The sequence below is a fragment of the Metarhizium album genome, assembly GCF_000804445.1.
Source record: "Metarhizium album ARSEF 1941 chromosome Unknown scaffold_1, whole genome shotgun sequence".
NCBI lineage: Eukaryota > Fungi > Ascomycota > Sordariomycetes > Hypocreales > Clavicipitaceae > Metarhizium > Metarhizium album.
In genome coordinates, this window is record NW_024467575.1 from 2,595,300 (window position 1) to 2,611,520 (window position 16,221).

General features: G+C 53.8%; 3 protein-coding genes across 3 annotated transcripts; all 3 read right to left on the minus strand.

Annotated features, from left to right (window-relative positions):
- Positions 1 to 43: 43 nt before the first annotated feature.
- MAM_00745 (uncharacterized protein) lies at positions 44 to 2,624 on the minus strand (the record flags this gene model as incomplete). Its single annotated transcript, XM_040819544.1, has 6 exons — positions 44 to 821; positions 900 to 1,347; positions 1,425 to 1,919; positions 1,985 to 2,122; positions 2,182 to 2,283; positions 2,351 to 2,624. 6 exons carry the CDS (start codon positions 2,622 to 2,624, stop codon positions 44 to 46), a joined length of 2,235 nt encoding a protein of 744 aa, XP_040682809.1.
- An 806-nt stretch (positions 2,625 to 3,430) lies between these two features.
- On the minus strand, positions 3,431 to 5,755 carry MAM_00746 (Usp family protein; the record flags this gene model as incomplete). Its single annotated transcript, XM_040819545.1, has 3 exons — positions 3,431 to 3,602; positions 3,681 to 4,563; positions 4,645 to 5,755. The coding sequence occupies 3 exons, from the start codon at positions 5,753 to 5,755 to the stop codon at positions 3,431 to 3,433; spliced, it is 2,166 nt and encodes a 721-aa protein (XP_040682810.1).
- Positions 5,756 to 7,259: 1,504 nt separating this feature from the next.
- On the minus strand, positions 7,260 to 8,070 carry MAM_00747 (30S ribosomal protein S7; the record flags this gene model as incomplete). Its single annotated transcript, XM_040819546.1, has 2 exons — positions 7,260 to 7,712; positions 7,780 to 8,070. 2 exons carry the CDS (start codon positions 8,068 to 8,070, stop codon positions 7,260 to 7,262), a joined length of 744 nt encoding a protein of 247 aa, XP_040682811.1.
- Positions 8,071 to 16,221: the final 8,151 nt, after the last annotated feature.

The following is a 16,221-nucleotide window of genomic DNA, read 5'->3' on the forward strand; positions in this document are numbered from 1 at the left end:
CGCCGAAGCATCCCATCAACTTTGCAGACAGACCTGTGCACAATTACATGGGCCCAGCGTCAATGTCACGGCCACTGTCAATCTCATGATGGATATACTTGCGGCTCCTATCAATAGAATACAGCGTCTCCATGACTTTGGTCTTCTGCTGACTCCTCACATCAGACAAGTAGTCTCTGACTTGAACAACGCCTTGTATCTGATCGTCCAGGGTCAGGGTGGACGAGTTGAGGCCCCGGACAAGTTGACTGGCCAATTTGCCGCGCAGACTCTCGAGGGACGATTTCAAGGTGAGCAACTTGCCGTGGTGGCCGACCAGGTTGCTCTTGTTGCGCACAGTCTTGTGCCGAACGTCGTGCAGCAGGGCGCGGTTCTTTTCAAACTTGCGCAGTTCAGTGGCTCGGGGCCCGAGAATGCGCGCCCACAAGCCGGAAAGAAGCTCGGCTTGGAACTCCTCTTGGGCCGAGGTCTCGTGGGCGACTGTGCGGGCGAGCTTGAGAAAGTGCGCGTCAATGTCGTCGAAGAGGGCGAAGAGAGAGACGGAGTTCTCGAGCTCGGCTTGGATGGCTTCTTCGAGTGTGGAGAGGAAGCTGTTGAAGAGGACTTGAACCATGCGCTGTTCGCGCTGGGGGTTGGACACGCCGAACACCGAGGTTGTGAGGCGGCCAAGGCGCGTTGGCTGGCCATGGACGTCTTCGAGGACGGCTGTGGTGGTGAGAAAGTTGTGGATGTTGTCGTAGGCGTGGGAGAGGGAGGAAGGGGGCGGGCGGGAGTTAAGACGGTCAAGGTGCATCTTTACCCATTCCATTACGCTGAGGATACTGAGAGGAGGGGAGGGGAGAAAATCAGTTCATTGCGCACGGCGAAGAGGGATGTCGGTTGTGTGCGGATATGCATACCTGTCGATGTCGCCGTCAACGTGGGTATGGAACTTGGTCAGCTCAAGCACAAGCTTCTTCATGGCCTCGCTGATGGAATCTAGATTGTCAACAATGATGTCCGCGTCAGACATGCCGCTCACTCGCACAGACTCGGCCAGGTCCCAGACTGCGATACTCGTGGACTGAAGGTCCTTGACATGGGCGACGGCTGGCTCCGAGAAGTAGATGAGGGGCTCGAAGGAGCGGGCTATCCCGGCAACTTTGACTAGATCGCCGACTGGTCGCGGTGCAGCTGGCTTCACCAACACCTCGAGGGCTGATATGGAGAGAACGGCGAACAGGATGCCGGAAACGATCGACGCCCAGCTCTTGGTTAGTGCTCGACAGCGTCGCTGTATGAACAACACGGCGGCTTCTATAAGCTTTGTTCGTTGTTGGACTTCCGCACGAACGGCGAAGCGAAAATCTGCGGTCCAATGTTTAGCGCCCTGTGACGTGATGTACAAACAATATACTGTGTTGGGCGCGATGAAATGGACTAACAATTATCTGGTGCTGGCGAATGCGAGCGCCTTCTCACAGTCTCGGCTTCAGGACTCTTGCTTTCCAACTTCAACCTCACATCTTCACGTCTTTCTGGGCTTGGGCTTCGTCTCTTGTCGGGACTCTGGCTTCCCGCCGGCAACCTCGTTCGAATGGCCCGCTGAAGAACATGGTCGCCCTCCGAGTCGTCCACATCCGAGCCCGGTGATGTCTCTCTGCTGAAATGCGGCCGGCGCTTTGATCTACGGGGGTCCCGCTTCCAGAAGCCGCTGCTACGGTCGCCGTTGCCGAGCCTCCGCCATGCCGGCGGCGAGTACCCATCGGCTGAAACGATGTCTGAATCTTCGGGATCCTCCGTCGCCGACGCGCTTGTGGGCGCTGACGGCTGGCGCATGGAAATCGGACTGACTGGAGGTTCGAAATCCCGCAAGGATGCGTCGAGGCCGTCCAGGGGATCGACCTCGTCTGCTGTCGTTGATGTCATTCCTGGCAGAGCTGGAAGGAGTGCCGTTGGCCGCTGAGCGGCGCGCAACAACAAGTGACTGATGATGCCGCGTTACTAGTTGGCGACTTTGCGGGAGAGCGGGCAGAGGCCTGTCGACAGTATATGCTCTCCCACGCCGAGGGGCTGATAGTGCAGACAGAGGAGGCAGTGAAGAGAGCCTTGGCAAAGTGAAGCGCGGAATGCGGAACGATATCTTGGGGAGGGAGAGAGTAAGGAGGACAAAGGCGACTATGACAGTGGCTAGCCACGTACTTGGCGCGACGGTGATGCTGATGAGTGAAACGTTGTTGTTGACAGTGACAAACGAAGGCATGGAGCTTCTGAACCACATCTGGCGGCGATGGCGATGTCGGTCTGAATGGAAAGGCGAGCATTCATTGACGGCTCTGTAATAAGCCTATGACCGACCAGGCTGGACTACTCTTTGGTCCCTGCCCCGACCCGACATCAACCACAACGGGCTTTTGTCCAAGGGCACCTTGATCTGGCGACCAGAGAGCCTCTTCTGTCGTCCGCTTGAGCAATTCGTCTCGCAGCCTGTCAATTCCTTCTCTTTGCGCCGTGGGATTGACTGATACTTGGTCGTCGTCGGTTGTAGGCGTGCTCATGGAGATGGCACGGGGATTGCGGGGAGAGCGGATTTGCAGAGGGAAAAAGGAATCAGAGGAGGCTTCGGCCGACGGGGGAGAGGGCATCTTGAAGACTCGCGCACCCACCCACACTCTGGCCTCTTTTTTGGGCCTCTGTCGCCCACCCATGGAGCCATTTGACGGAGTACGGGAGGAGACTAGGGGTGGTGGGAAGCTGTGAGCATTTCGAAATGGAAGAGGTTGGGGAGACTGGAGGGAGACTGGAACTCATGCGGAAGCCAGGGAAGGAAGGGGCAGGCACCACCGGCCGCCCGGGGCAGCTAGCTAACTGCGGAGTACCTCTTGAGTGGCTAGGCAGGTAGTAACTACTCCGTAGCTGCCTTCCCTTTGGCGTCGTCGTGCCTGTCATGGGCCAATCATTGCTCAGCTGGACCACCCACTACCACTCGCCTTGTCGCAGACGGCGGGCAATACCGAAGTACGTACTCCGTACATGCCTGCTTAAACCCAAGTACCTAGGTACGTACCTACTTACCAGTACTTAAGAAGTAAGTAAGTACTAACGTCGACTTGGCCAGAACTCACCTGCATAGGTACTTTTACCTAGCGTACGGCCGGGTCGGGTCTTGTCAAGTGCCTTGAGTTCTCAAGGTTACTTAAAGTACCTTAAAGTACTTAGTAGGTACCTAAAGCCCGCCTTCAGCTTCACGGGCAAAAGCAAAACCCTCATCGCCGCCCGATTCACACGACATGACATTCTTTTGCTCAAACACCCTTACAGTCACGTATTTCCGCTGTATCGCTATCGTGTCCCATGAAATCAACCAATCCGTACACTCAGACAAATCTGTCGCATGACTGGAATACCCATCGCCGTCCGTGTTTCTGCCTCGTCACTCACGCCAACACTTTCAGTCAATCTTGGCATTTGCCAGGCTGCGGGCCGCCGGGTTGCTAATATTGTTGACCTGCTTGACCGCCTTCTGCTTGTACTTGCTCTGCTTGCGGAGTCTCTTCCTTGCCACCATGACTGGCACTGAGCTCTTCGTCACGAGATAGTTGGAGAATGATCCCAAAATGACACTGTTTTTTTTTGTGACGACGAGTCTTGTTAGTCGGTCTAGAGTCCGGAAAACATGGCACCAGGGTCAAAGCTCTTACCCTTTCAAGGCACTGCGACCTCGGCTACCGATCACCACCAACGTCGGGTTGATTATGTCAATCACTTCTGTAATCATGTGTCGCGGATTCTTGCAATGTAGCACCTCCACAATAACTCGTGCTTGCAACCGAGTCTTTCTCAACAGTCGCAGTATCTTGTCAGTCATTTCCTGAATTGCTCGCGATCGTTCCTCTACTGCTCTCTGATTGTCACCTCTCTGGGACGGCGCTGGCGAAGCCCCCGGAGTTCTGTTGCCTCCTGACGAATCGGCGCGACGCGCCGACGCCCGTCTCAAATCAACAACTGGCGTCACCGGTGCGAACATGCCCTTCGAGTTTGTGACAGTATTGATAGCTGCTGCTTGCTCCCGCATGGCCTTTGGATCGTCTGGCACAAGCGACCCTTCGCCAGTCACTATGCCGGTTTCCTCGTCCACACAATAAATCGCTATCAGAGTGTCGCCGTCACGCAAGACTGTCCCGATAGCCCATTCCAGTGCATGAGTCGACTCATCGCTCAAATCTGTCGCCACCAAGTACTTGCGTACTCTCTGCTTCTCCTCGTCAGCTGTCTGCACTGTCTTGTGATAATCTCCACGGTAGATGATGCGAATAGAACGATGCGAGTCTGGAGCAGTCAGGATATTCGTCATTGAGAAGCCTAGATTCTGTGCCCGCTTGATATCGTCCATGTCGGCTTCCTCATCTGAGTCAAACATGGACGGCGTTGCCGAAGCAGAATTCTGATCGTAGCTGGTGTTGGGATGAATCCTGCCTTTGGCTGGCTTGACCGTGTCGCCCGACGAGTTGGTAATCTTAATTTCAGGTTCCAAAAGTGATCTATATGTGTACGTTTGGCTTTGCTTTCGGGCAATTTTTGATCCTGGCGAAAATAGTTAGATGACCGGAAACAGGAAACTCGTATGCAGGGTCAAGCCAATCGCCAGGGCTTGATGAAACTTACGTTCCTCGTCTGCCGCAGCCAACAAACTCAGTGTTTGGCGGTCACCTTGGCCAGACCGAGACCGGGATTTGCTATTCTCCCCTTCTTCGTGAGCGTCTGGGTTGAGTGACCTGGGGGCCGTCTTACGGCCACGGTCTTCATCGTCAGATGAAAACGCTTCATCGTCTTCACTGGATTCCAGGTGCTCGCCGTCCGGACCTAGGTAATCTTTAACTAACCGACCTTCACCAGCATCATCAGATCGCTTCCGCATCGGCAACTGCGCCAAGCTTCCACAAGAAAACGCCAAGTTTGCATCCGACAGCCTGCGGTAAGCGTTGCTGATATCCACAACCTGTCCATCATCTAGCACCGCTCTATTGGAGGAAAGAAGGGGAGCGAACGTCGCCGGTGATCGAGAGCGAGCCGCCCATCTCTCGTGTGGAGATTTCGACTTGGCATGCCCCAGTCGACAGCCGGCAGAGGGATTCCGTTCTTTGTCACCGGGCAACTGAAGACTGCTCAAGTCGGCACCACGGAAAGCCTCCCCAAGCGCCGTTGCGCACGGCAACTTCTTGCCGCCGCTCTGTGACAATCTCTTCGACCCAGCAAGGCCGGAGTATTGGGGAAGAATGCCCGAGAACTGGTACTCAGACGTTTTGTCGAGACGGTATCCTGCTCGTGGTCCAAAGTCGGCTGGCTTGAATGCAGCATCTGACGAGCTCCGCGGGTGATGTGAGCCCTGTGATGAGGCGGGAATGTTCTTGAAGACTGGTTCGTTGGAAGTTACAGGGCTGGAGCTTCTGCCATGGATGGATCCAGGCGGCGACGGAGCGGCTATATCAAGCATACTCCGCACGGGTGGCTGCGTAGTTGTGAGTGGCGCATCAATATCTAACATGCTCCTCACGGGAGCCTGCGTTGTGGCGCCATGCGAGGAGCTTTCGGGTTCCTCCTCGATATCCAGCATGCTACGAACAGGCGACCGCGGGGCTGCAGTATAGGGAGACGACGAGCGCATCCTCGTGGGGGAAGTAGCAGTGTTGAGATTCTTGTTCTCCAAGAGTGCAAGCACCTCCCGCCGTTCCATGTCGAGCATGGCGTCGATACTCATGGGGCGATGACCCGACATTTTGGCGACAGTATTGGATAAGACGGGGATCTTGTATAAAGCCGCTGATAGAATAAAGTTGACAGGAGGTTCTATGGCTTCTTCGGATCCTTCGAGGTTCGAGAGTGATGAGCACGCCTGTCATGAAAGGCCGCGAGCTGAGCCGTTGGAACCCTGACGCGTAAGGCGAGCGAGCCCAACAAAAAAAATTGCGGGCTGAGGATGAGAGTGTTGAGGCAGAAAACAACAGCTGATCTTTAGCGAGAGAGCCTTCGGAGGACACGACGCTTCGTCGAATCAATTCGGGGCCAGACTGGCATCGTGATGGTACGCAATCTCGGTGAAATGGCAGCTTCTGGCAGGCGTTGGAACCAGTCAGAACATCACGGCTGGGTGCGAGCCAAGCGAGGGGAATAGCTCTCTGCACTCTGAAGTCGGGATGAGACACGGCGCTGCAGGGAAAAAAAATCAAGGGTTCAAACAGGCCGGGTGCGCGTGGTTGCACAAAGTCGGTTGTCGAGACTCGAGACAGAGCCGAAGGCGAGGGCGATGAAGGGCGTGAGCGGGAGGAGGGAGGGAGGAGAAGTCGAGAAGAAGTGAAGGTGGGCCCGTAAGGCTGCGTGCCTGTGAACTTACGATCCAAACTTCACCTGTCAACTGACGGCCTGTGAGTCTGGGAGAGCCAGGAGGTGTGATGGCACTGATGGGACGGTTCTGGGGCTTGGCTGCCCCCAAAGTCGACTAGCACCACGACCTAGTTGGCTGGCTCGTGGTGCTGCTCTGGGACGGGACGCGTCGAGTTCTCGGTACATAAGTTAGTTACCTCCTAATAAGTACCTTTTCAAGTACCTAGGTACGTTACATAGATGTCTGGATACTTACTTTACTCACATGACCGATGTCACTCGTCCATACTGAATGAAGTACAGTGTGTACAACTCTATACCGACAGGAACAGGTACCTACGTACTTCCCTGCCCAGGTAGGTACTAAGTAGGTACTTAGGAAGGAACCTACTTAGGTGAAGAACACAGGCGCCGGCAGGCTGTGCTCATGTGGGGGCACCAAACATCGTATTGTTTGCCGACTTGACATCTTTGAAGCTAGCGAAGTAAGCGACGCTTGATTGCCTCCGCCAAATCCATGCTTCAAAGCTAGTAATAAAAGTTTAAAGTACGAAGGAAAAAGGACATGGAGAATAGCTCCCTGCCAACCTGTCCAGCGCTGGCACCACATGGTACAGTACTTCAAGCAGTTTGTCCAAAACCGTCATCATCTGATTACGAGCTGCTCTGTGTGGCAGGTGCATTATGTGTTGCAAACGGCGTTGCACCAGAGGACTAGCCCAGGCACAGAGAGTAGCTCCATCTTGCAAATGCTCTGTAATTCCGGCTGTATCTCAAATCCGCTACTATAATTTACACCCTTGGCCTTTGACAATATCAAACAACAGCAGGCGAACATCGACATATATAGTCGGTGCAGGGTAATATACAGACCACGCATCCGTCCGCCGCGGCGTGCTCTACATCTTCTTCTTGACCTTGAGCTTTCTCGAGTTCACGTTGGCGCGGGCAGCGGTGCCCAGCTTGTGAACCTGCCTCCTCTTTTCCCATACGCTGGACCGTCCTTCCACCACGGCGATAATCTCCTCTGCGATCCGGTGAGGGAATTGCTTCTTGCCGCTTTCCTTGGATGGCTTCTTCTCAATCACATCCAGGATCCACTTGACTGCCATCCGCCTTCGTTGCCGAACCGCCAGCGGTACGGGCAGTTCGAGTGCGCGGCCACCGCCGCCGGCACCTGCAATGTTCCGCACCTTGAGCAACGGCGCCACCGAGTCGATGGCGATGGTGATGTAGAGAACAGGGTTCAACGGTAGGTGCGAGGCTGGCGGCGTCCCGGGCAAAAGCGGGAACTTTGGGCTGTAGATGGGAGCGGGGGCCGTTCGAAGGAAGTTCATCACCGTTGCAACATTCTAGAGAGGGCGGGAGTGAGTGACTGATGCTCCATGCTGGGCCCCTATGACCACAGATATGACATACCCTTTGAGCAACACTCAGCTTACCGTCCCGCATGAGCAGTCGAGTGAGCTGCTCCAAGACTGGATGGTATCTTTGCTTCATGTTGAAGCCTTCGGGGTACGGCTTCTTGGGTAACCCAAACTTGTGACCTGGATTTTGAATATTGCCATCTTGTCTCAAAGACAGCTGTGCCTGTTCGGATGCTGGAGACCTAGCGACGAGCGCTTCCGCTTCCGCCACGGGAGGAATGGTGCCCTCTCGGTAGAGTGCTTCTTCTTGAGCTGCCGTCAAGCCCTCCGCGATCTCACTCATCGATCGTCGGCCACCGAAAACTATTTGCTCCAGGGCTGCATCGCTCAAGGTCTCTACATTTGGACTCTCAGAACCTCGACTTGTCTTAGTTCCCAACTGTCAATAGGCTTCTGCAATTTGTCGGGTATAGAGGAGGAAATCTCACTTCGTGTGACTCAGGAGGATGGGTCAGTGGGTCGCCTAAACTCACAGCGGCTTCATCAACCTTCAAACTGGATGAGATTCTGCCCACTTTTGCCGCATCTGAGAACGTCGCTGGCTGTCCACTGGTATCGGCCGAATATGATCGAAAGACTGTCGTTGCGGGTCGAAAAGTCTCCCTTCCATGTCTCGAGTATAGAGCGAGAGCTCTACATGCCACCAATATCCTCGTCCTTGCAGACATGGCGACCCTCCGACCTGGCGTATTTGTTCTGGAGTAACTCTATTGTCGCAACGAAATTTACAGCGACTCCGACAAGCTCGTTGTCGGAATAAGACCGGTCCGGTCGATGCATCTGATTTAGCTTACATAAGCACGGGCTTTCCTCTCCAACAGCCCCACCAACGACGACATCTCCAGCCAGACCCGAACAGCCACGTCAAGACGAGGAAAACAAAAAAAAGAGAGCAGCTCACATGGAAACATATCACCAGAGCCACCCTTCTCTGTGCACGAACCGAATAGTCCCAATGGTCTGTCTAGTTATTCGGATTCGAGACGAGAGTGAACACCTCTTGGGTGCTCATCACCGCTCTCCAGAAAGTGGCACGAAAAGCGACCGGTGTGTACTGTCGGCCTTCCTAATTCTCGGCGGCCGGCAAAGAGGCGATGATTCTTGGTCTTTAAATGAGCCCATTTGGGAGGGTCAGTCCTGCCAGAAAGTTATCTCTTGAATGATAAGATTAAACTTATATTCTCTATTGAGTTTGCGCCAAGCCAAACTAAGCTTATCCTTTACCCAATATCCATGTATCCATACATTTGTTATAAACGTGGTTCACCATCTTTTTCTCCGCCCAGTTTGAGTCTGAGATGCCCATAAAAAAATTCAAAGAACGTCAACAAGACGAAGAAGGAAAAAGAAAAAACGAAAACGAAACGAATTCCTTGTCGCCTCTCAGCACATGCGACAAAGCAAATAACTCGACAGTAATGCCTAAACGTAAATGGGTCATTTCATCTGTGGATACTGTTTTCCATTTTCTTTTGCGAGAGAAAAGGAAAGAAAGAAAAGAAAAGAAAGACCCCCGACGCCTTCCCATGATGGTATTTTTTCGTGGCAAGAGGCACATTTTCGTCACCATTTTAACTCCAATCTCGAACGAATCGCCGAGAAACACAAGTCGAAGCTGCTAGGCCCCGAAATCGTTGAAGGGGAGTCAACCCAACCGGGTCGGACGAGGACACTTTTCGTGCCATGACCCGACGAGTCTCTGCGATACCTTCACCAGTTGACCCAGGACTGGGTGGTGGATCGGTTGGAGGCTGTGGCAAGCCAGTTGACTGCGCACTCTGCAGCGTCTTCCCTGGCGTTGTTCAGATTCTTGCCGTCGTACCAATATCTCGCTGCCAAGGTCTGACCATGGACAGTTACTCTGCTAGACCAAGCAGTTCGTCCACCTGAGGGCGTCGTGGATTAGTGCGCTGGGATTCGTGGAGATAGCTTGAGAGGTCAGGTCGTGGGATGCATCATACCTCGGCGATCAGACACAATTTGGAAAACAGGGGGCATAAGCTGCGCATCGCGACAAAACTCTGAAAAAAAAAAGCGTTTAGTTGGGTGTCATAATAAAAACACCATGGTGGTTTCCGAACCTTCCAATTTTTCCTGCCACGGGCAGGCGCTGGAGCCAGAGCCGCTAGAACCGCTCGAGCTATAAGTGGGCGACGGGGCCATCATCGATACGTGCTGGGCGACGAAGGCAGTCGAGGTATGTATGGAGTGGAGGAAGCTTGACGAAAGGTCGGGTTCCCTCAAGAGCGCTTGATGCAAGAGAATGCCGTATCAAAGCCTAAGAGCAGTTGATCAGGCGAGAGACTGGCATGAAAGTGATCGGACAAGTCAGACACAGCGTGGGGTGTGCGTCGACTGCGATAGCGGTTGGGGTCTCAGAAGTTTTTGAGAGATGCAAAAGCGTGCCAAGCCGCCTCGGGAAGGAAGGGGGGGTTCCCTGAGGTGTTATATATTCTCTCGATGTATGCACCAGTGAGACGGGGAGAGGAATGTCGCGGGCCGGATAAGGCGTGAGAAGGAGTGGCGACAAGATATAGCGTGTTACCCCGTGGGAGACGCGGCACAACGGGTGCTTGGTCGAGAGCTGCCGTCAGACCAAGCTTGTGTGAAGCTCGACGTCGAGGACAGCAGACGTGGACGTATAGAAGACCGGAGGGCTTGTAACTGGCACAGAATGAGCTGTCGCGGGAGACTGCATTGGATGGATGAAATAGGAGCATGGGAGAAAAGGAGCAGACGATGACGGAACGGGACGAGCACGAGCAACAAAGAAAGACGAGACAGTCGGGCTCAAGTCAACGCTGGGTCCAATCATCAATGCCATGCCAATGCCGAAGAAGGAACTACGTACATGCAACATGCAATCGTCCCAAGCTCAGGGACAAGAGAGAAAAACTTGGCAGCTCGGTAATTTCACAAGGGGCCTGAGTCTAGGGATTCTTCCCCATCGGCACTCTGGGGACTCTGTCTCGTTTCTTTTTCCCTCTCCGTTCGATGAGATGGCGGGGTGCTGCGTGTGTGTGTGTGCGCGCGCGCGTGCGGGTGCACAATGTGATTCCGGGAAAACTCATCCAGCCCCGACCTTGAACGCTGCCTTGGAACAAGGGGATTGATTGACGCGGATAGATGCCCATCACTGCACCGTGCTCTGGCATCTGGAATTCGCAGTCACCAACCTGGCTCGAGCCACGATGGGCGCCGTTGATGACGATGGGTCGTAACGTCGTTGACGGAGCCCGGGCCCACGGTGGGCGTGTGAGCGGGAAAAGTTCAATAAAAGTACGAAAGCCTCTGTGTGCTCCATATTATCAGCCATCATAACGGCGTCCTCGTTCTCGCCCTCATACTCGGTACGGAGCGCTGGGAGTGCAAACAAACCAACCATCCCCAGGTCAAGACCCAAGGGGCAATCCGTCAACCAGCTGGCCGGCGGCGAGGGACATGGGGGGGGGGCATGAAGCGTCGACAGGGGCATCAATCGACCCGTCGACCCATTGCCGGGACCGGATGGAGATATGCAGTAGTAGTACTCCGTAGTAGTACGTAGTAGTGGTCGTAGTAGTAGTATGCATTCGCTGGCGCCAACCCAGCACCCGGGAAATGGGACGGCCCAGGACTGAGCATCATTGTCGGGTGTACATACGGAGTAGGTCAACTCAACTCATCGCACACGAACGACCCGACCATGTCTCTTCTTTACCAAGCGGCATGACACAGCCTCGATGGATGTCAGCGGTCCCTTCAAGATTGCCGGCGTCCGCCGTACAGCCTATGTATGTACTTACCAGTCTTGCCTTGCCCTGCCTTGCTTGCACACTGAGCAGGCCAGGCCTCGGTGTTGCAGGCCGGTCGGCTCAACTGGTCCCAGTTTGCGCGGGGAGAGAGGCTGCAACGAAGCGCCCGGCTTGGACCAGCCTCTGACGAAGCCCTCTGCGGCAGATGCGATGAGGCGCGCCAAAACAAAGCATCTATGGGGTCCGGATACGTGCTGAGTTTCTATACGGCACAATGACACAATTGCCCTCGACGGGAAAGGACACAACATCATGTTGGGCATTGACAGGGCGCAGCACACCCACAAGATATTGGGTTCTCGCTGTCCAAGAAGACCGTCAGCAGCAACCCAAAGTTTCACACCCCCCCAAAGGCAGCACACCTGAGTTACTCCGTACTTGTAGCGTTTGGCTTTGGCAACCAATTGGAATCGGGCGAGGCACAGCAGAAATGCGGCTCAACCAGACGTGTGAAGCCCCCAAGGCAGATCACACTTTCACCAGAGACAAATTCACACTTTCACCAGGGAATTTGTCCGCAATCTATGCGTTGCCCTCTGCGCGCTACCAAGTACGTGACAGGAAAGAAGTACGGAGTAGTTACTCACTAGGTACACTACCTAGGCAGTTGCATAGCCGTATAGCTCGTGCTTCGAGTTCTGCACCTCTGCACAGGTACCGAGTACGGAGTCACAGGCTGGGAAAGGGGGCGGGGAGACGAGCGAACGACAAGGAAGCTTTCTTCGTTCTTGACAACAACAAACAACCGTGGTGGGGATAAAGTGTTTGCTTGTCAAACCTAGTTCATGATCCACCAAAACGACCTGACGGGGAGAGGAGACTTCAGTACTTCAGCCGCGGTACTCCGTATCCGTACAGGGGTCCCGTCCGGCGCTAAGCATGTCTACTGGTTCTCGGAAATGGACTCCCAAAAGCTCCAGGGCATGTGAATGGGCGGTATAGAGGTGCTAGTGGCCCTACGGGATGCGGACCGAAGCCCGGAAACGAGGGTGTGGCGCCTTAGATTGCTTGGCTTGAGCGATGTTCCTGCTCCGTCTGGGAGTAACTTAGTTGCTTCACCAAGCGATGACGGCCTGACTGATCCACTTGGTGCTCGCCATGACATCGATGATTTGCGCCTGGGCCCTTGTGGTTGTTGTTGCTCTTGTTGTTGGTAGGGCTGGCTCTGCTCCTGAGTCCCGAGTCCTGAGTCCTGACGAAGTTGCGGCAGCAAGCCAAGCAACTGGGGGATGTACACATAGATAATAGGGGTAGGGTGCGCTTGAGGGGGGGTGCTATACAGCGTCAAGAGCCATCCTGTTGCAGTCGTCGCAAGGACACTGGTGGCTCTCGCAGGTATAGTGAATAAGTTTGCCGGAACTCGTTCGATTTGACATTCGGAGGCTGTCAAAAGCAGTCCGGGGGAGGGGGTCGTATGCACGTTGAACTGGCCATGAAATTAATCCGTCATGTGGTCTTGGTTATCAAGGAGCAGCCAACCAGTACAAACAGTAGCTGTCTCTGATGAGGGTCACGAGACCGACGTCCTTGTCAACTGTCGCTCAAAGTGGTGTCGTCTGAAGAGGCCGGGTCACAGCCCGAGTCAACCGACCAGGCATCATCAGTAGAGCGGGCTCAACCGTACGGTAACTTGTGCATTCTCGACCTATGGCTGGAGTGGATGTCTTGTCTGGTGCTTGCACAACCAGTGGGCTGGGTTATGCGCGACGAATCGACATCCAACGGCTGTGGTCGATCTAATAAGTCTGAGATGGTGGCTGAACACTTTCTGGCAGTTTTTCAAACATGCGGTCGCAGGCGTAGCCACCGCCAGTTTGAAATGCGACATACTACTCCGTACCTGAGTACATAGATGAGAGAAGCGACTTTCGCACTGCCCGGGGAGACTGGTCGTTGTTGTCGTTGCCGTTGTCGATTGTCGTCGTCGTCGTCGTCGTTTTTTCCCCTTCGTTCACATTGCGTAGGCCCGAGGCTGGATAGAGGTGGGCTGCTTCGATGGTAGAGCAATGTCCAACGACCATCCAGGCCTGTGCCCGAGAGTACTCATCTTGTATTCACCGAGTGTGCAACCCGGCTCGATCGACCTTGCATCATGGACAGCCTGGAACTGAGCTTGAGTGACGTTGATTGCATAGACGGCTGGCGGCCTTGGTTTCTGGGGTTGACGAACCACGACGTGGTCTGCCGGCGCAGCAATGTCAACTGGTCGTTTTGTCGTGTCGTCGTTGTTCTGGATGAATCGTAACTTGCGAGTTCCCACCAGAGCCCTCCTTCACACGCCCCATCTGGCATCCATCCGTCTGGTGTCCATCTCACGGCGCCTGTTTGCCTGCTTACCTGCAGGTTTGCTGCGTTCAATGTCCGATGTCCCTGCCTGCTCGCCAGTGCCTTCCCTTTTCTTCTGCCTCGTCCAGCTTGAACCTTCCTCGACACGACCAACGGAAGGAGCTTCCGTCATTGAGCCCCGCTTATTAGACATTTACTCTGCTTGCTTTTCCTGCTCAGGCGTCTTGAGTCTTGACTCGGGCAAGATGGAAAGACCCCAAAGATGGCTTCCGACGACAATGACAACAATTCCCCTTTTCCCCCCTCGAGGCTGATTCCAGCCAAAAGCGGCGGTGCTTGCTTTGTTCAGAACTAGCCAGAACAATCCGCCGATGAACTCCGTCAATGTGACTATAATACTCGAAACAAGCGGTGCGTCCTGGCCAAGTCGTCCTGGCCAAGTTCTTGCACGGTCACCATGACATCCATGCTTGACATGACAAAACCTCGGCTAATCTGATATATGAGGTCGGGCTGCTTCCAAACATTGTCCGTTGGTACGGCCGAAGAGAAACACGCCTTAGCTTACTCTGATGCTTGATGGAACAGAGGGGCCATGGCCTGGCAATATGCGCTCAAGTTGTGTGAAGCGCGAAATCTCACTACTCGACCCCCATTTGATGCGACAAACCCACCTGAGGCAGGGAACTGTCATGGCAGCAACTTGTGGCAGCAGTCTCTGAACCGCGGCCCACGTCATTCGCCTTGGCCACTCTTGAATCTTGATCCATCAATTGGTCGTGACGAGCCACAAACAACAAAGCAAGGTTTGGATTTGGTTAGACAGTCTCGGCTGAAAGAATAAGATTGTCCATCCTCTTTGTTGGTTGTGGCTAGCCACCTAAACTAACCAAGGTACCACAGCCATGGCCAGTGGTGACATTGACAGCCCGTTTGCTGACGAGGAGAATATAAAAGTACTACGTGCGTTACCAGTATTGGAAATGCGGAAGGTTTGTGAAGCCGCAGCCGCAACGCTTTCGATAAATCAGGAAAAAGCTGCAGTAACGGTATACATGTTTTCTGACATCAATCGGGAAACAGATTCATGGTCCGGGAGTTGGAAGGCTCATCTTTTGCCCTCTTTGAATGTTGTGAAAAATTTGCGTACAATTAATATGACAGATTGATTGTTATAATGACTTGACATTTAGCGTTGTTGGCGCCTCCAACCAGCAAGTCGATTATGACAACACCCTGGGCCCATCCATCTCTCAGCAAAGCAGGGATGGCCTGTCAATGGCCCTGACGGCTGATAAGATTATGCAATGAACCCTGCATAAGCACACGAGGACAGACACCAGCAATGGCTCAACCAGATGTGCGGTTTCCGCACAATCAAGGGCTTGCGGGTAACGAATAATCCCACATATGACATGACAATGGGATTCCGCCGGATATATCAAAGTTGGATGCCTGCAGCTTGACGTCGCTCGACTTCGCGGATATTGCGATTGTGTTGGTTCTATTCAACATGGCTGGTGCGGCGGAGCGGCGGAGTACGTCTGATGTTCTCGAGTGTCCGGGATGTCATCAAACAGTTCTAGATAACCCGCGGGGGAGGGGGGGGGGGACAGCTTACCAACGCACAACATATCTGCATCGTCAATAGTTGCAGTTGGTTGTGTGTGTGTGTGAACCACACGGCTGATGTGCAGCGCGGTAGCAAGCCCTATCTGGCTGGCTTTCAACCGGTTGAAACAGGCATGGACAATTTCTTCGAGTCAAAGAAATGTGAGCTCGCAGACTTTTACAGCTACTATTGTACGTCTGAGCTGACGACACCTAGCATGGGAACACCACGTCAGCAACGACGCACAGTCAAGGAAACAGCACAGAACGTGGCTAGACAGCAAGGTCCTGACGTAACTTTTCCCGTGACACGACATCGAACTTGGCGCATGCAATGCGTTGGATGCTCCAATATGGCGAGTTGACTCGAAGAGCTCTTTGCTTGAGCTCCCTGTTTTGTGTGTTGGGAAGTCAATCAATCCGATCCACCTGCATTTATTTTCATGAGACCATGGAATACTTATAAGAAGGGGAGCTTTCCATGCAGCCCGCATTTGCTTCTCCTACATGAATCCCGGCCGTAACACGGCAAAACATCCGCCAGACTTGGCACGAGAAATGAGTAAACAATTGCACTCACTCTCGCAGATATTGAGCAGCACACACACACCAAAAAAAAAAAAAAAAAACTCCTGGCTACGTAGGTTGATCACGGCGCAGATCCTCATCCTGGCGCCTGGCCAGACATACCTTTTTCAAGCCACAGAAATCCCTACTACGCATTCCAACAAGGGGCCCGACCG